At 36.1% G+C, this 21,141-nt stretch overlaps 1 protein-coding gene across 1 annotated transcript in view; it reads right to left on the bottom strand.

Moving 5' to 3' along the window:
- The window catches only part of GPC6 (glypican 6), a 1,186,177-nt gene that overhangs the window by 364,426 nt on the left and 800,610 nt on the right, over positions 1 to 21,141 (bottom strand). The window contains exon 4 of the mRNA XM_032277284.1: positions 19,799 to 19,964. Within this exon, the coding sequence (XP_032133175.1) occupies positions 19,799 to 19,964 (166 nt within the window). The remainder of the gene's footprint in view (positions 1 to 19,798; positions 19,965 to 21,141) is intronic.

The raw sequence follows: 21,141 nt of genomic DNA, 5'->3' as shown, positions 1-21,141 counted from the left end.
GAAATAAATGTTTATTTCAGAAATGCATTAACTAAATTTGAGGATTATCTATCAACTGTGAATTTGAAGTCAGACGCTATGAGATTTGGGCAAACACTTAAATTCATAGACTCGGTTAGTTTCTAGAGTAGTTGAGAATTAAATGAAGAAATGTCACTAAATAAAATGTTACATAAATGGATAGTGTTGATATTTTACTGGTCTGGTTTGGTAATTTAAAGAGCCTTTTAAGTTAGACTGGTTAAATTTGTTTGGCAAAAACCATTCTCACCTTGAAAACCAGTTTTCTTTTTTACAGTGAATATTTATAGTTTCTACTTGGCATGTGCCCAGAATAATTTGCAAATCTGAGTGGAGATGTTTCAACCTGTATGATTCCAGAAACGACTGTACATTATTTGCTTTAACTGGATCATTAAGATCCTTGATCCTTTTTTTCTTCCGTACTTTCTGTTTTTGTAGGAAATCCTGGGAATGAAAACAAATGAATACTGAAAGAATAAGGGTGTCACTGATAGTTTTGGATCATGGATTTATTCTCTACTCAGTGTATTCAGCAAACCGACTTTGAGTAAAGGCTGAGATCCCACTTTCTCCCACTCATCCCATCTCAGAGGATTGGAAAGAGCAGTGTATTCAAATGTCTTAGTATTATTTAATTGCTTGTCACTTGGAAATTTGTGGGTTTTAGCAATTATTAGTGCTGTTTCCTGATTTTACTGTCCTTTAACATTATCCGAGAATAACAAGACATTTAAGTATATTCAATGACATACTAAAGGGGACCTGTAGGGTACTCTGAAGTAGAGAAACTGGTACTTGGCTTCCTAATTAGAATTTTGCAATGATTCATTCTATTCAAATAGAGTAATGATAATATAACTCAGAATTCCTAAAAACCACTATAGATTTACAGTTCTTTTCTCACCTTTAAACTTATTTTTAAGGAGCGTAATCCTCCAACTTCGCAGTAGTGGCGAACTACAGTTAGTATTCATTGCAAGCTTGTATTGTACATTTAACACACACTACTTCTAGTCCTAACAACTAAGTAAGGCAGGTACCTTTTAACTAATGAGACAGGATTCAGAAATCTTAAGCAACTTGCTCAAGGCCATGTGGAGCAGGTTTATTTAAATGTAAAATCATTGAAAACTGATCTTAAATGACATATAGAAATACAAACACAGGAAAAGAACGTAAATAAAAGATAAATCCAGAAAAGTGGAAAATGAGATGACTCCAAGGATAAGGTTTAATAATAAGAATTTCATGTTATAAGAAATAAAGATGAGCCACTCTGACAGTCATATGGGTCAATGAGAGGAAAGTGACTATTTATGATAAATATATTTTCCATTAAATTTAGTCAAACTAATTGCTTGGGAACTAGATTTTCCTGGCTCTGTTCTGAGTTCTTTAAAGGGGATCCTGGGTGGTATAGTGAAGCTCTTTCTCCTCTCCACCGCACGTCAACACAATAAGTTCAACAGTGAGGTCTTCTTGTAAGACCTCATAGTGTTGACTGCTGGTAACACTTCAGAGTATGTTCTGCAAAAGCAAACCTACAAATGTTCGAAACAGTGTGGTCTAGGCTTCGGCGCTATCATTCAGAGAAACACTTTAGAACCAAGTTGAAAGAATGAGTGGCCTGTGTGTAACATTTTATAAATGTAACTAAAAAACATCAGCCTATAAAAAGCAAGTTCATGGTTATTGCTGTGAGCGGGACATGGAGATCAGTTACTCCAGTCTCTGTTTCACAGTAAATCTATTTTTCTTTTTTTTTGGCAGTTCTCTGAGTGGAGGGTAGAGCTGTTGGGGAGTGTAGCCTACAAGTTAAAGCATGAACTGTGTGTGAGCCAAATCTAACATTGTATCTTGGCTCTGCCGCTTACTAGTGGCATGACCTCTAACTCTCTGAGGCTCAGTTTCCTTGTCTATAAAATGCAGGCAATAATTGCACCTTTCTGTTAGGACTGTTTTTGATGGTTCAATAAAATAATGCATTAAAAGAACTTATTGTTATTAATATCATTAATTAATTTCAAGAACTTCTCTTCTGAAACTTACATGGCCAACAGAAGGTTTTGCTTAAGCAGATATGGGTATGGCAATGGTAGAGAATGTGTGTCATTGTAGTGCTTTTTAAATTTTTTTGAAAATCTGTGAATGTTGGAGGCCTCTGGTTTCTATATTGCTAACAAGTGGCTGAGTTAGGGCCACACCTTATTTTTGCCTAGACCCAAAGTCTGTGTCCTTTCCTTAGATCCAGCTCCTTACCTGTTTTAAATATTTTCGCCAAAGTTCATGGCCTACTGGGTTCTACCTTTTTCTCAACATAAAAATAATTATCCAAGTCACTTTGTCTCGCTGCATTTTAATTCATTTACCACAAAACAAAGGTTTTTCTATGTTAGTGTTTCATACTGCCAGGTGGGCAAGAGGAAGAATGTCTGCAAACAGTTGATCATCTTAGTATTTATTTAAATTTTTTTTAAATTAAAAAAACTTACGGTTTTAGGTACTAAGAAACTAAATTATACAAATGTTAGCAATATATTGACATTTGGTATGTGAATTTAATGAGCAATTTCCTAGCTCCCAAAATATTTATTTTCAATTTCCTACTTGCTTTTTATAGCCTATCTACTCAATTTTAAATCTGTTCAATTTATACAATCAGTAAATTACTTTTCCATAATTGCTGTAATTACAGACCTCTTCATATGTTCCTACTTATTTCTCAGAATTCTATGACAGGAAGGCATTTGTGATGAAGTCCAGATACATCATGAAAGTTTAGGAAACAATGAAAATGTTTTACTAACATTAAAAAATATTATTTAAAAATAAATGTCCCTATGCTTATCTGCTGTAGTAACAGAGGCTATTCATAAATATATATCTCACTCTTATATTTAGCCCATTATGAAGTTTTCTTAGTTACATTAGTAAGAATATCCTAGTTTTTAAAAACTCCATTATATGATACTCATGGAATGTAAAAAAAAAGGTGTTAATTTGTTCAGTTAAATAATATCAAAATGACTAGTTAGAAAAATTAAAATAAAAAGATCTTGATACCATTTCTTATCTGAAAAAATTAAAAATCTGACATCACTTTCTCTTATGAGATTGTGAGGAAATAGGCATTCTTATAAGTGGCTGGTGGGAATGCAAATTGACGCAAGCCTTCCAGAGGAAAATTTGGTAACACTTAACAAAACAACATATGTACTTATCTTTTGACTCAAAAATCCCAGTTCTAGGAATCTATTCTGAAGATACATCCTTAATAATATAAAAATACACATTTGCTAAGCTAATCGTAGTAGCATATTTGTTATAGCAAAATATTGGAATCCGTACTGATTAAATATGTTTCATTCAACAATGAAGTACTACACAGCTACTAATAATATGGAAGATTTGTATGAATTGATCTGGAATAATTTCTACAATTAACCCATTTATGCCTGCGGTTGCAATTTTTTGAATTTTTGCAAGCAGACCTTGGCAATGGCCTTGAGTGGTAGGATAGAAATAACTCCCACATGATTAGCATTCCAATAATGGAATGCTAGGCATAAATTTAAGTGAAAACAGAAAAGTATAAAAGAATATAGTATGATACCCTTCTTGTAGGAAAAAAGAAGATATAATCAAATACGCACATATCTACTTCTATGTGCAAAAGAAGTACAGGAAAGATAAACCAGAAACTAAAGAAATTGATAGACCTACAGGGAGTGGGTGGGAAAAGGATAGAAAGAAGGGGGTTATGGTCATAGTTCCTATGGATAAAGAGGAGGGGACATAGCTAAATACATAACTTTTGTAAAGTTTTGACACTTAGAACTATAGTAATGTTTCATATCCTATTCCAAAATAAAGAAATAATTAAAATAAACCAAGATGTAGGAGAACTTAAAATGATATCCTAATGGTAACAAGGAAACCTAATTCTATTAGCAATCAATATAACAATATTGAAGAAGATAAGTAACCTAAGTAGCAAAGAAAATAAGTAACCTAAGTAGCTTTGAAAAACTATTTTGACTGGATACCACAAACCTAAAGGCAAAACAAACTGTACAGAAATAGTACGCTCTATCTAGTCAATGTATTTCTTAAAGGGTATAGGTTAGCAACTCCAACTTACATACATTCTGTCTTTAACAAATATGTTAATACACCATGAAAACCAGATTTCTCATTATTGAAGAAAGATGTTGCAAATAAGGAAAGAAAAGGCTAGATAAACTTTGTGGTGTTCAGCTGGCATCAGTATGAACTCACAGACAGTTATATATATATACACACAAACACAAAATATACATATAAAATGAGGTATATAGTTTAGTTAATAATATTATAGCAATGTTAATTTCCTGGTTTTATTATTGTAGTATGGTTATGTGTGTCTGTTGTTAACATTGGGATAAGGTAAGTGACAGGTATATGTTAATTTTGAACTATTTTTGAAACTTTTTTGTAAGTTGAAAATTATTTCAACATAAATGTTATTCATATATTTGATAAATAAATATAAATTGTGAGTATGTATGGAATAGTATACATACATATATTTCCTAGCATATTTTGGAGAGGGCTTCATGGCAATGACACTCCAGTAGCACCAAGCACATCTAGTGCCCAGACCTTGGTTTCTAATACCATTCTCCAATAAAAGGAACCAGTGCTCCCTGGAAACAGGCTGATTTTAGTATTGATGCAGGAAAAGTACAAAATGATCCTGTAATATCTTGCAATGGCAAAAATGAGAAATTGCTTCAAAAAATGGTGGGGAACATATCTGAAGGACATAGGACCCAAATGTAAGGAGCTCCCAATGTAGAAACCTGGAACAATTTGAACAATAAAATAAATAATGATGTTATTGGATTATACCCATAGAATATAATGAATGACCATGAGCTCATACTGATATAATTACATAACGAAACAAATAAGTAGTTGGGAGAGAAAAAAGATCCACTTTTTTGGGGTTAAGAATTCCAATTAATATATAAAGAGGGAAAGAAAGAAATATAAAATCACCAGTATGCAAATACTACAGTAATAGCTGCTACAGGCAAAATCCTTTGATGGATGCTAATATCAGAGGTGAAAAGTTGAGGAGAAACAGGATATTAGCATAGACTTCAAATATTTTCTCTAAAAAACATATTACCAATAATGGGATAAACTATAGTAACTCTACAGTGAAAAATAGCACCAGACAATGGAAAATATCAAACAAATCCAAATTGAGAAATATTCTACCAAAGTAACTGATTAGTGTTCATCAATAGTGTCAAGGTCATAAGAGATAAGGAAAGTTGAGAAACTCTCACAGATTGGAGAAGACTAAGGAGACATGACATCTACAAGCACATGGAATCCTGGATTGGATCCTGAAACTTGAAAAACATAAGGTATAAACTAGTGATATTAAAATAAGGTATATAGTTTAGTTAATAGTATTATATCAATTTCCTGCTTTTATTATTGTAGTACGGTCTATTAGTAAGTTCTTGCATTGCTATAAAGAAATAACATAATTCATAAAGTAAAGAAGTTTAATTAGCTTACAGTTCTGCAGGGTGTAGAGGAAGCATAGCAGCTTCTGCTTCTGGGGAGGCCTCAGGAAACTAACAAAAATGGCAGAAGGCAAAGGGAAAGCAGGAACATCTTACATGGCTAGAGTAGGAGGAAGAGAGTAGAGGGAAGTGGGAGGTGCCATATACTTTTAAACTACCAGATCCCAGGATAACTCACTCATTCACTCACTCACTCACTATCATGATAACAGTACCAAGGGTGATGGTGTTAAACCATTCATAAGAAACTCTCAACATGATCCAATGACCTCCAATCAGTCCCTGCCTCCAACATTGGGTATTACAATTGAGCATGAGATTTGGGTGGGGACACAAATCCAAACCATATCATGTGGTTATGTATATATGTTATTACCATTAGAATAAGGTGAGTGATAGGTATATGTAAATTTTGTACTATTTTTGTAACTTTTTGTAAGTTGAAAATCATTTCAAAATAAATGCTAATAAATAATTTGACTTTAGGAAGATTGAGAATAAAGAATAACAATTTATAAAGCTGGTTCTTTAAAAAAGTCCCTGGGACATAAAACTTATATGTCAAATTTAATGCATATATATTAAACCCTTGGTAAGTAAAAAAATCCTCTAATATGGAATTGTATTCATTCAGATAAAGGCTTGGCTAAAAGTCTTATTTTAAGTGATCATCAGAAAAGATCATGTATGTTCAGGAGAATGTTAAGATTTCTAAATTAAATAGAGAAATGCTTTAAGCAAAAATGACACACTAATTAAAGCTCATTCTTATTTCTGGAAGCATAAAAAGATCATATGTGGTATTACTTGGCAGATAATATGTAGCCAATAAAAAGTCAAGCTTAAATTTAAAAATAAGTCCTCTAATGCCTTCTAGAAGGCAATAATTTGATGTCTGTATCCTTGCTCTCTCAATTAGTACAGATTACTATGACTTCCCTGTGTAAATGGATACAGATTTATCAAGAAGGATCACAGACACTTTCATAAACTGCCATCATAGCTCTCCAGTGGCTGTTCCTCTGCTGAATTAAGAAGTTTCAGATTAAGGAATCTGGCTTTCATCTTGTAATTGATTTGCAGAATGAGGCATACAGTTTATCATTTTGCTTCCAAGCTATCAACGTCTGCATCTTATAAATGCCCCAATGTAACTCTAAATTAAACTTTTCTTACATTTTAAAGGTTGATTTAGTAGGTTTGTGATGTTCATACCTTCACAGGTTATTCACAAGCAATCTGATGTCCAGTAATCACAGATCAAAATGGACAGGAATCAATGCATGGCATAACAAAATTAAAATAACGTTTTTCAATCCTGAAGCACTTAGAAGAAATGGATTTTAATATCTATCAATTCCACATGTAAATTAAATGAATCCTGAAACTAAATTCTCCAAATCAAATTCAAAGGAAATGTAGTAAGGACACGTAGTAACCATTCAACAAAATTCATTGTCAGATTTTTAAAATGCTGCATGGCCACTATTAAACTATTTGAAATTTTGATCTAAAAACCCAAGACTCCCATGTGGGTTAGGAACAATAAATGTAAATCCTCACGAAGAAACTGGAAGACTGAATGCAGCCCATAGGCTCAGCCTTTGATCTGGCCACATGCTGCAACTTCATATTATTGTTTGCAGGCTCGACTTTTCCTCTCACTTTGTTCTGGCAGCATTCCAAAGAGGGACAGGTGGTTTTAGGGCATTTTCTTGTGTTACAAATCAAATAATATTTCATGGCTTTCACCTTTAATGTGCTAACCAGAAGGCATTCGACAAGTCACTATGGAGGTTTGGGGAAATAATTTATACGCTAGGGCATTCTTAAATCGGTAACTTGGCAATATGGGATTCAAAAAAACTTCACTCCTCTCTCAAGTGTTTCATTGCAAAAACTGCATCATGTATGTTTGTGTTGTTCCTTGGGGGACTCAATGTCCGGAAACCAATGAATTTCATTGGTCCTTATGTGTCGCGTGTTCGTTGGTGACAATCAGGCCATAAGACATGCAATGAAGGAAGGGGCTGTTTTGTGATGATGATATTCTTGCCAGTGAAGGAAATGAATATCTTTTGGGGAAGGCTTCTGTAAAATTAATGACTTTCATGCCTCAATTTAAAATCTAGAACTTGGTAATGGCCAGAAGAATGTAATTCTAGATTTTGTGCATTGAGGATTGCAAAAAGTCAAAACCAATAGAAAATCAATTTCCTCTTGAATTGATTGCAATTATAAAATGTCAATATGTATGATAAATATGATTATTGAAGGGTTTCTGAGTCTAAAAACATATTTTGGGTAGCAACTGAGGCATGACCCTGTTGCATCATTATGTTAAGTATTCTCATATTTGTACCGTAACATTCTAGCTGCATTTTATTAAAGAGTTTGGAGCTTATAGACAAAGGCTTATTCTGAGAGTACATAGTGATTAGCAGGCTGTTGAATGTTTAACATTTAGGGGTAAAGGCAGCATGATTTCACCAGGAAGAAAAATGCAGGCACCTATGTGGAGCCCAAGATGGGGAATTCCAGGTACGATCTGTCAGAGTTGAATAAGTTGGCCACATCTAGGCTGTGAAAACCCTCCAATGGTTCTCGATATCCCAGCTCTTATTCCAGGGACATAGAACACTACTATTTTCAATATTCAATTGGATGGTCCCGCTTTTGGTCCCACCGTTTCTCAAATCAAGCAAGACCTAAACAGACAGAAAAAATCCACGTTTGCCATTCCCCAAACTAGCTTCCTGTTTGCTCACAGCACTGTCTTTCTCTCAGGCACTTATCTCAGTCGTATCTCATGTATTTCTTCTTTGCCCTTTTCTTTTAGTCACCTCTATTTAGACACAGAGTCCTATAAATTTTTATGTCCAACTTTACCATTATTGCTATCTCCCTTTCTCCTTTTATGCCACACTTAGATGACCTATCTCATCTAACTACCACAAGTCTCATCCATCTGAATCCATCTATTACTTGCCCGCCAGATTACTACTTAGATCCTGACATTCCCTGGATAAAAAAGCTTTGTGTCTTGTCATTGCCTACAACACAAAAGAACCTCAAGTATTTGGCCTGACTTTTAAAGCCTCCACCATCCAATCCTGCCTAACCTTACCTCCCCACACACAACAGCAAGCAAGTATTTCAGCTGGGTTGGTTTCCTCACAAGCTCCAAAGCACATCATACTTATTCCTACCTTCCTACCACTGTTATTCCCTCCTGGTGTCACCAAGCACTTATTCATTTGTGCAGGGGCAAGGCCATCTCTGCTGGGAAGGGTCTTGCATCTCAGGAATTAAGGCAGATCCAGAAACAGGGAAAAGACGAAGTTTGATGATGTGTATTTCTACTCTTGTCACTTCAGTTCTTACTGATTAACAATTAGCTGGTAATTTTCCATCGGTTTCCAGCTTGTCCTTGTTATGTGTTTGATTGACATGTTTCTGGCGTCTTGATGTTTTATGACCTGATGCTTACTCTCTTGCTTCCTCCTTTCTACTTTCTGTTCATACCTTCACAGTTTATTCGCCTGCACAGGAACCCACATTGTTTCTGCGCTCGGTGCTCTGTGAATGTGCCTTATCCCTTGGTGATTTACATAAATTATCTAGTTTAATTCTCACAGTGCTAAGAGGTAGGTACTATTATCTCCAGTGATGGATGAGAAAACTGAGCTTTATGCAGGTTAAATTATGTTCCCCAAGTCACACAGATTATAAATGGTGGAGTCAGGCAGGATTCAAACTTATGCAGTGACTCAAGACCTGATGCTCTTACCTATGTCTTCTCCAAGTACCCAAAGTCCATTTTGAAAGCATACATCTCATCTCTTTAGAAAATTATAATTTCTCAGGTCTGAGGTCCGGGTTGTGTGGTTTCTATTTTTGGTGTGTTTACCTTGGATGTGCCTAGTCTAGATCTAGGCAAAAAGAAACCATCCAATAATTTTTTTTTTTTTTAGGAAAGTGAAACATATTCAGAGTTTGAGCCATGTCAAGCAAATTATAGATGTAATGGTCTAAGCCTGCCTGTCCAAGAGAGTAGTCAGTAGCTACATATAGTGATTGAAATTTAATTAAAATGGCTTGATTGTGGTAATTACTTCACAATGTATATGTATATCAACTCATCACATTGTGCACCTTAAATATATACAAATTTTATTTGTCATTTATTTCAACCTCAATAAAATTGGAAAAAATAAGTAAATAAAATAAAAAAATTAGTTCTAAGACATACCAGCCACATTATAAGTGCTCAACAGCCACACACAACTACATTTACATTAATTAAAATGAAAAATTGAGTTGATCATTCTTACTGGATGTATGTCAAAGATTCAACCACCACATGTGGCTAGTGGCTACTGTGCTGGCAGCACAGACATAGAACATTTCCACCATCACAGAAAATTCTATTAGACAGTACTGGCAATATCAGATTATCAATTTCTCCTAATATAGCTTATCAATCCTTGTAGCCACAGACTAAGAGTTACTTCCTAAATGCCCAGTAGGAGTTAATTGGTGCAGTGGTTAATGCCCCAGGTACTGAAGATAAAACCTGGAATTGCATCTTACAAGTCGTATGACCTTGAACAGGTCACTGAAATTCTCTGGTTTCAGTTTTCCCATCTGTAAAATTGAGATCATAATATGAACTACTTAAAAGGGTTGTTGTAAGGATTAAAAGTGTAAAGTTAATCACAATATTGTCTGGTATAAAGTTAGTGCTCAATAAATACTATTAGGTATTATTTCTATTTACATAATGTTCTCCTAATGAGATCCAGAACCACAGAAATAGAATAAAATTTCTTATAACTCTTGCTTCATTTTAGAATTTAGATATTATGTTTGCAAGTGAGTAGCAAGACATATTTAAACATTCTCTCTGGGACAAACTTGGGAAGCGTATATCTGGATCTTTAATTAATAAAGTATGATATTAGGCACATGTTAAACTGGGTCACCAAGGACTTGCTGAACATTTTAAATTCAGCCACAGGGATTTAATTGAAAAATATTGCAAGGCTGGCTAATGAATGGACATACATGTTTCACTTAGTGGAGACGCCTTTTATAAGTAAGCTCCTATGCCTGATCCTCATCCTCCAAGTGCTCTGTATACAAAATTATTTCTGAAATCCTTTTAGGATTATTGATGATTTTTAGATCTCTCATCTGGTTGAGTCATACCTGTAGGCTTTGGTCTATGGAATACATTTCTATGCATATTCAGCTCAGCAGAGTTTAGAACACTCAACTATTTTAAAGACAGGAAACTTATCTAACAATAACCAAAGGTGCTGAATTTAGAGAACCAGGAGGCACATGTACCAGTGATAATACCAAAGGCTACAGATAGCTGTTGAGTGGAACGTTTGTGGTGGATTTTGAGAATTCTGAAGTCAATGAACTCATGTAGAAAGGAGAGGTTTTGCTTTCTGTGAGAAAACTAATCGCTTCTGGTGTGAGACAATCAGAAAGATAAATGTAGGGCTGAGATAGGAGAGAGTCACTGCTGGATTTATTCAGTCTGAAAACTTATCAGCTCTGGCGACCAAACAGGGGGTCATTGTTACCTTCTCACATCTGCTGACTTATTCATTTCAACCAGTAGAATTATTAGGCCCTTCATTAAATCAGCTAATTTCCTGAGCATTGAGATTTTAGTGGTGAACATTGACAGCCTTATTTGGCATCTAATTATTGGAGTTATCTTTCTAGAAGATTCCTGCCTCTTAAAGAATAAAAATGCGATGCATATCAGATATATCCCTGCTTGGGGTAATGCCATATATGCAACTGCTTATTTTTCATTTGTCTTTCTAACTTTCACTTCTTCAGAGGTTATAATAAAGGAAATCTTAGCATAGCAAATTATTTAAATCTACTCAAAGAAAAAAACTGAGGACATATCTTTTTCATGTGGGATTTATATATAAGATGTTATTTGAAGGACAAGGCATATTTCATGCTCTATTCTAATTTAAATTCTCTCCTGGCTATCTGACCAAGTATCTATGGACACAATATTTTTAAATGAGTTACAAGCAGAAGTTTTCATATACCATGAAGGTTCCCAAAAGCTTAAATTACTTCCAAGAATACTTATACCCATTCCCTCTTTAGAATAACAAAAGGAAAAGATTTAACCACCGCAAGAAGTCACTGAGGCTCTCTTCTAACCTGGTTTCTATCCCTGGTTCCTTAGGGAGTTGTTCATAATAAACAAGTCACAAGCACAGCCAGATGAAGAGATTACAGCTGTTAAAAAGCAGTCTCTTTTATAATTGTTAAAGAAACAACCCTGAGGAAAAAGAAAACTCATTTCAAAAATGACTCAAATATAAAGACATGATTGGCAGTTCTACTTTTGAGATAATTATGAATTAAAGGAAGTTTTACAGCAATCAGAATATATATCTACACACACATATCAAAGTAAATATTATGTTGGTGGGAAAGAAGTCTAAGTGCCATCATTTAACACTTTCATAATTAAAACACTTGAATAAAATGTTGCCATGTTGCATGAAGATTTGTTAACTTATTATTTGGGTTCAAAGAAGGATTTTCACTTTAGCTGCTAATCTTGAGATGTTTAAAGTGATCTAAATGCCTCAGGAGGTAAACTGCCTTGCTTTATTCTATTAAATTGATCACCACATAAAGACTCTGGCTATGGTGGCTATGGGACTTGTTAGGACTTTGCTGTTTGTGAATAGCTATGTGGTTTGATGTTTTCTTTAACAATCCAGTTAACTTAGCTCTATGCTCCTTATTTTCTAGTTTCTACATCACAGTAATTTCTACTATCACATGTTCCTTTCATCTCCCAAAATTGCAACAGCTAAGAATGTCATCGGGCTAATGTGTAGAGTGTTAAGATTTTTGCCTGGGTTTCTGAGCCTTTTGGAATAGATTTAATTCCACTGTAAAGAATCATGAAATATTTTCTTTTAGCATGACAAAAGTCAGGCACCTGTGTCATGGCTTGAACTTGAAAACATGACATTGAAAACTGTAACATGTTATTAAAGTCAAATGTCAATTACTAAAAACAAGTTTGTTTTATATATAAATAAACTATAGAAAATACATTGAAGAGTAAACTACTATCAAAATGAAAAATTCCAAATTCAAAGGCAAATTTTCTAATCACTTTGAAGAGTTGTTAACATGCTCTGCATTCTCTTGGTCAACTATATTCTTCTGTTGTTGCTTCTCATGGAAATTAGAAAGCTTGATAAGGCATAAGAGGTACTCTAGTGGACTTTATCTTATACGTAAAACATTTTGCATCCTAATGAATTTTAGTTGCACAGCTGGTATGCCTCATTTCAGACCACTGGTTTGTGCCATATTATTTTGTACCACAAATCTCATCTTGAAAATCTCAATTAGATTATAATTTATGGTAATCAGTAAAGAAATGGAACAATTACAATTATTAATTGTACAGAAGTTGAATGTTAGGAACTAGAAATAGATGGATGAACAAAAGTTGGAATTGGGCATAAAGGAAATACGCACACCCACACACATATCCCCTAGAATGATGACTTGACTGTTAAAACCAGCGATTTTAGGTCTGATGTATGTTGCCTCCTTTGATCCATGGGAAAATTGCTTGATTCAAAATAGAAATTGTGACCCTGTGAATCACTTGAGTTGTTGCCTCAAGATCAACATTAGTAAGTGTTCAGAGGTAAAGAAATGCCTGTCTTATATTGGCTGAATACCCATGCATTATGCCACCAACCTTGAGGCATTAACCCTATTGTATCACATAAAAACATTCACATATGCAGAATTCAGAGTAAACTGTTTTCTAAACTTAGGTAATTGATAGCAAATGTAGCCAGCGACAGGCTGTTGGGTGCCAGCCAACTGTTTTCTTTCTTTTTTTCCCAGGCAAGTAGTTAGTACTGCTTATGCATTCTGCCAGCATTACATGAGAACACAACATGATATGTGTTGACACAATATGATAAATGTCCACAAGAAATGAGAAATAGTGAGTCAATGACTATAAAAGAAAGACAGAGGGTTGGATGGTGTTAGATTTCACCTGACAGAAAACAGTGTTCTTTGGTTTTTTAAAAAAAGTCTTTCCTGGTGCTTTCCGGAATGCACAAGGGCAAATGTGAGTCCTCTAGCTAACAGAACTGATTTTAAAATTATTGCTTTGGTTTTTGTTCCTCAATTTCAGGGTTGCATTTCTGGACTGTATTATTAAATAGGTTCTTGTATTACATAAAGTAGAGATGAAGAAGCCTTGAAAGTTTGGTGCTAAATATGGCTCCTGGGATTTTCTTTTTCTTTGGTTTAAAGGAAATCATTTTCTATGTTTAGAGTCTAGAGATTTTTGTAACATAGCATTTCAGGAATATCAGCCAGAGTCACATCATATTGACTATGGAATTATTTGTAACTAAAAGAGTTTCTTGTCAGATTTATATTATGGACTTTCATGCTTGAGAAGGTCTTTGAAAGAATATGCTTTATTCGTTCCTTCTGCCTATTTTATATCCTGAAATGCAACATAACACAGACCTGTACATTTTATAAAAGAAAATGAGTTTCCTCAGTAGAAACAATAAATGCTTATTTTCTAATATCAAATAAGGCTTATGTGGCAACATTTTCCCAAACACAAAGTTACATATGCACAAATTACCTTGAGGCTTAACAACTCTTGTAGGTTCCAAGAAAGTCATTTGTGCACCAAGTAGCCATTTATTACATGACACTAGTCATTGGACTGACCTAACACAGCTTCCTTGCGGCTGGCTCTAATTTACAACTTGATAGCAGCTGTCACAATGAAAGAATCAGGTACATTATCTGATTTGTTTCTGCCATCCTGCACTCACGAGTCCATTAACAACGGGGATATGTGATTTTTAAATTACTAAATTAGTCATACTTCCATTAAAAGAATAGACTTACAAAGTAAAATATAACAGCCTTGAGGATATTCCCTTCCATTTCCCTGTACAGTTGGGTCCATTTGTTCCATTCAAAGAACATATACTGAGTACTGTTCTCTATTCTATCCCCATGCCTAAACCAAAACAAAGTCCACATGATAGGCACTTAGTAAACATGTGTAGGACTAATGAATACTTGAGAGAATAAGTGAATAATGCCCACTGCAGGGTCTCTTGGCATGCCACAGACATAGTGCCCACATTGGGTTTCATGTTTAATACTCTTATGCCAGTTTTCCGTCTTCGAGCTGCCTGTCAACTAATAATTTCATGAGTTTGAAAGGAAGACGCCCAGAAAGTTTGATATTATGGTTTATCTGGTCTATGTGTGCCCAAGGCTTAAATTAAAAAATACTAGCTGCTTTGCTGTCTTCCCCCCCAATATCTTTTGGAGGGCATCTAAATCAAAAGAACTCTACTTTTCTCTGATGAAAAAGAACACATATTCTCCAAATCTCATCAAGTCAGTGGTAGTGGGTAGGTGAGGCTTGATCATAGAAAATGTCAAAAATAAAACGAGCATTTAAGAACCACTGACAAATCCTGCTAGACCTATTGAGTGTGACACGAAAAACTGAAACTCTCTGAGGCCTATGGTATAACAATTATATATGCTATGGCTATTTAACATCAGTTATGTTTGACAATGCCAATTCAATACAACCTTATTTGCTATTTTATTCTGTACTTAACAAAGTAGAGTTTGTCTGACCCCCCGGACTAAGTTAAGTGCCCCAGCTGAGTAAAGGCTTAGCATCCCATGCTTCCATTATCCTAACAGTTTATCACAGTTTATTATAATTATTTTAACTATGTTAAATTCCCTTAGGGCAAAAAATGTATATGCTTAGCTTACCCAATATAGTGAGTTGGATTATTAGGGTCTTTGCTAACTGGGGCAGCCTAAAAACTTAGGTAACATAATTGGAACAAAAACACTCAGGTCTCACTTTTTTTTTTTTTTTTTTTTTTGAGACGTAGTTTTGCTCTTGTTACCCAGGCTGGAGTGCAATGGCGCGATCTCGGCTCACCACAACCTCCGCCTCCTGGGTTCAGGCAATTCTCCTGCCTCAGCCTCCTGAGTAGCTGGGATTACAGGCACGCGCCACCATGCCCAGCTAATGTTTTGTATTTTTAGTAGAGACGGGGTTTCACCATGTTGACCAGAATGGTCTCGATCTCTTGACCTCGTGATCCACCCGCCTCGGCCTCCCAAAGTGCTGGGATTACAGGCTTGAGCCACCGTGCCCGGCCTTGGTCTCACTTTTATACTTGTTGTTAGAAGCATTCCACAACACTTAGGGATAACAAGTAGTATGCAATAATACAGAATCCCTGCCTTTGTCTCACCAACCTTTGCCTCCCCTCACTGGCAACATCTTTTAGAAATCTCTCTCTGGTTCTCATAGTCTATAAAATCTTAGAAGGTACCAGATGTTTGCAGGAGGTTGTCCCACACATCCTCAATTTTAAAGTAGACGTAAGATTTATTATAGCTATATAAATGTAATTCAGCCTTGACTTTTGTGTTCATGAGCAAGTTGTAATCTGCAACATGGCCTCTTGTGAAATAGAACAATTCTTATCTCTGGAGTGTGGATATCAATGCCGAATACCCAAAATAACCACAGGATACTACTGAAGCGAGTTCTGCCCACAAACCGTTTCTCCCTCTAGGATATTTTAATTTAACATAAACATTTTTCAAGACAACCATTTTGCATTTAGGCAGCATGCAAAACTAGGCTGGAATAAGTTGTGTATGAAAATACAGCAACACCTGGGATAAGTGCCTGAGCAGAGACTGTTGATGCCTTAAGTTAGGGTTTTCTCCTACTGCATCACATAGTTTCGAACAGTGAGAACAGGCTAAAAGCCACTCTCCTGCTTTTTCTGGTCCTGCCTAGCTCAGGGGTGCTATGTAATACACCATTCATTCCGATGCAGCAAGTGGAATCTGGGTTGTGCTTTATCCTGGGGAATCCCATAAACTCCTTACTAAAAAACAAGTGAAGGGGCGGGCTGGAGGCTGAGGAGCATTTTTAATTACTGTAAAATAGGTCTAGTTGTATTTTTTCAACGTTGTAAGGAAGTTTTCAAAGAAAAGTTCTTCATGTAAAAATGGAGTTTATTTTTCTTATAACAGTTACTTGATAAGAATCTTTTGAGCAATTCCTCTGTGCAGGGCAGTGAATTAAAATTCCTGGAAGAGGACTATGAAAATGCATCCTAAATAGACTCCTGATTTTTTTTCAAAGATCACACACACACACACATGCACACACACCAACTACAGAACTTTAGAAGTGGTTGGAATACCATAGAGGTTTTAACTAAAATGCTTAAAACACTTCACTTTCTTTTGACACGATCCAGACACCGACTGAATTCTAAATGGTCACTAATCACTTTCAATTAATTGGTGGCATTGTAAAGACTGGGAAGATATGCCCCCAATTTGACTCTTGTTTTTATTGATGGTCGATTGCATACCACTGTTAGCATTTTAGATAGGCACATCATAATTAAAGAAAAACATCTATAACATGTATAAACTGGGACGTTCGTGTAGCTGGTGGGGAAGGTACATGCAACTGACACCCACAGAGGGAAGGTTTTGATGAAGAGATGTCAGAAGCCCAAAGCGATACGCTGCAGGTGCTACCCAGAGAGAGGACTATTACATATAATTTTTGTTGGATTGCTGATTTGCTCACTGATCTTTGCTGCTGCATTCATGAACACTGTAACATTGTCATCTGAGATGTATCTGTGTGGAAAATGGAGTTGGCACATTTGACTAATCCATGCCATAAATTTGTGAACTAACACTTCACACCCAGACAAGTATTAGCAAGAACGTATTTTGCTTTATAAGTCTATGTTGGTGGTCAGCTCTCAATGCCATAGCAGAACCTAAAGGAGGAAAACTGGAAGAATTTTCTCAAAGACATCTAGGACTAATAAAAAAAGAGACAGGGGAAGAGAGGGTATGAAACGCGTTCGTACGGGACACATCACTAAGCTTGCTTTCACTAAAGTACATCCAGCAACACATAGTGGGTTCAAATTTTAGTTTTTAAATCAAATGATTTTCCAGACATTCCATTTCACATCAAATCGGTATCTAGGAGATGCAACTGATCAAAAGCATAAGGATTTGTCTTCTGTTAAAACAGCCAGCAAGTGCTGAGGACAAAAAGCCAATTAAGAAGTCACTGTTGCTCTTACAAGTTAAAACGCCTATATTCTCATTCTTAATCATGTCCCGCACTAAGTAACAAAATCTGCATGCCTGCCTTCTTCAATCTCTTGCAGGCTGACTGAAGCCAGTTGAACTGTGCTAGGCATTAGGGCAGTTTCAACCAAAAATATGGATGATCTATATGACTCCAAGTGATGGCATGAGGTTTAAGATTAAACCTCATAGCATCAATAAGCAAATCTTTTTAGATTTCTTGATGAGAGTACCTTTTTAATCAGCATGAGTTGGGTATGCTGTCTTTGCTAAAAAATTCTAAATCTTCTAAGATCAAGTTTATTTTTAAAAATTTATACCCCCTCCACAATTTTAGTAAAGAACAAAAATCTTAGTAAAGAATCATGTCATTTTGTATCAGAAGCATACCTTACTGATCAACTTTTAAAAACTCCTTCATTTTTCAAATAAAGTAGCTTATGATCATGCAAACAGATTTTGTCCTCCCACTGTGGGGAGAGGTAACAGCACTTCAATTTATTCTTTCTGAAATAATTCTAAGGTTTTGTTAGATGATTTCCATTTGAATCTGTACATTGTAACATCTATCTGTACATTGCAAACTCTTTTTTTTTTTAAGCTCAAAACCATTTCCCCTGGCCTTCCTAAGCAAAATGGTGAATTAGCCAATGGGTTTCATTGTCAGAGCTGAGGCCTGTAACCTAAGCACATCTTTGTACAGCGAGCTTCAATTTCTTTGAATTCTAACATCTTTTTTCTATCCTACGCAAATCTTAGTTGTCAGAACACTTTGCTCGTGCATTCTGGTTTAGAGGTTTGCATAAATGACGAAGGCCCTCAGAGGCTGACAAATGCCACTGCTATTTTCACCACTCTGCTTGTCACTGTGTAATTGCAGTAAATGCAATTGAAAGTACTTTTATTTGAAGGCCATTTGACAGAGGGGGAGAAAACACATTTACTCTTTCAAGGCCTGCGTATTTTCCTGGGAGAAGCCTGCCTATAAAATTTGTCCTTTTATCCTTGGATGGCAATTTGGGAACTATCTTTGGGCAGTGCAACCTCTTGAATCATTTCTGCAACCCAAGAACACAGCCTCAATTCACAGACCTCCCCTTCCATTTTCCCCACCTCCCTGCCTCCTGCCTTCTAGAGACTGGAAGCCTGTTTCATGCTTGTGTGCTTAAAGCCTTCTTCTCCACAGAATGAGATAGAAAATTTGCAAATTTTAGGCAAAATACTGATCTATTTTCATTCTAGGAGTTCAAGGAAAACCTTGTTTACTAATATCTGTGGCTATGTGAGGTAATACAAATAAAAAAGAGAGAGTACAGTGGATTTTTTTACAAGGTTCTTTTCTAAAGCATCCCTTCTCATGGGAATGCATGGAACTTCAACAAGATCACTTTTGTTTTCATCAGAGAGGCCAGCTAGCTCAATATAGCTGGCTTGCACAATCTTTAACAGGACTGTCCCATATCATATAAGTAAAAACATAAGAAAAATTCAAAATAATATTTATAATTTGCTAAACGTGGTTTTAAAAATCATCCTAGTCTCTGAAAGTCATCATAACTTTTTTTTTTTTTTTTGAGACAGTGTCCCATTGTCACCCAGGCTGGAGTGCAGTGGCATAATCACAGCTCACTGTAGCCTCAATCTCTGAAGCTCACGTAATCCTCTTACCTCAGCCTCCCAAACAGCTGAGACCATAGATGTGTGCTACCATGCCCAGCTGATTTTTTAATTTTTGTGGAGATGGAGGGTCTCACAATGCTGCCCAGGCTAGCCTCAAACTCCCGGGCTCAAGCAATGCACCTGTATTGGCCTCCCAAAGTGCTAGGGTTATCGACATGAACCACAGTGTCTGATTTGTTATAACTTCTGACCCACCCGTCAAGCCCCATAAACACTTTCTGTTGTCCCGTCTCTGTTCTCAGATCCGTTTAAACCCTTCTTACCTATAAACAGATTCCACTCTGTGTCAAGGTCAGCCTGATTTGCCAAGCAGCCCTTCATGACGTTCAGGCAGTAGTTGTTGCAGGGCCTCACGGTGGGAAGCCCCCGACAGTATGGGCAGTACAGCATCTTCATGAGGGCACGGATGCACCCTGGCGTTGGGCTGACCTGCAGATTTATGGCAAAGAAAAAGAAAATCAGAAATAAGAAGGATGAAGTGGAGGAAACAAAGAAATAAGGCATGTTCTCCTTTTTTAAAAAAGACAAATATCAGTGATGAATCTCAAGCAATAGAGCCGAATCTTAACCCTTTGTAATAACCGATCTTGAATCCAGACGATTCCTGTTGAATTCTTCTGCTAGGCAAAGTAATAACCTTTTTGTATGTCCCTGTCAACATTTTCATATGCATGTCATTGTGATTCAGCCCTAAAGCCTAGACACAGTTTCGTTGCCATAGAACATGAAACGAGATAACCCATGTGAAAGCAATTTGCAAAGTTAAAAGCCTCATAAAGTGTAGGTAGTATTAAAGTTTAATGTGACAACTTTAGAAAATTTTCCAACTGGTTATTTGACCCTGTTTCTAAAGGAGGTTGGCAGATATATTTCCTTTGTACATAACTTTTCTTCGAAGATCAATATCAACGTGTCTGAGATCTCTGAGATCCAGGCCTACTTAGAAGCAATGGAACTGCCAAGGTACCATCTTTGGGCATCAGCGGCTTTTGCACTTTTGGAAAATTCATGGAAAATTTCAAGGACCAGTGTTAAATGTGAGAAGCAACCCTTGCAGTAATTCAGAGGAGCTATGAATCCACTGACAATGAATGGGTATTTGCCCTGAATCAGAAAGTCAGTGCTCCTCAATTAATCAATTCTAAACCAGTAAGGGCTCTTTTCAGACATTAAAAATTCTAATTTGACTTCAAGAGGAAAGAATATTTAAAACATGATATGGTTTGTCTGTGTCCCCACCTAAATCTCATCTTAAATTGTAGTTCCTATCATCCCCACGTCATGAGAGGTGAATCCTGGGGGAGTTACCCTCATCCTGCTATTCCCCTGACAGTGAGTGAGTTCTCACCAGATCTGATGATTTTATAGGTGCCTTTCCCTCTTTTGCTTGGAAATTCTCCTTCCTGCCACCATGTGAAGAAGGATGTGTTTGCTTCCCTTTATGCCATGACTGTACGTTTCTTGAGGCCTCCCCAGCCATGCTGAACTGCAAGTCAATTAAAGTTCTTTCCTTTAAAAATTACCCAGTTTTGGGCAGTTGTTTATCGTAATGTGAGAATGAACTAATAGAAGACAGTAGGGACCAAAATTAGAAAACAAACACACA

Source organism: Sapajus apella, unplaced genomic scaffold (assembly GCF_009761245.1).
Source record: "Sapajus apella isolate SASKATOON/1434 unplaced genomic scaffold, GSC_monkey_1.0 scaffold9, whole genome shotgun sequence".
Classification (NCBI taxonomy): Eukaryota; Metazoa; Chordata; class Mammalia; order Primates; family Cebidae; genus Sapajus; species Sapajus apella.
The sequence above is the reverse complement of the archived record's forward strand: the minus strand, read 5'-3'. Positions and strand labels throughout refer to the sequence as shown.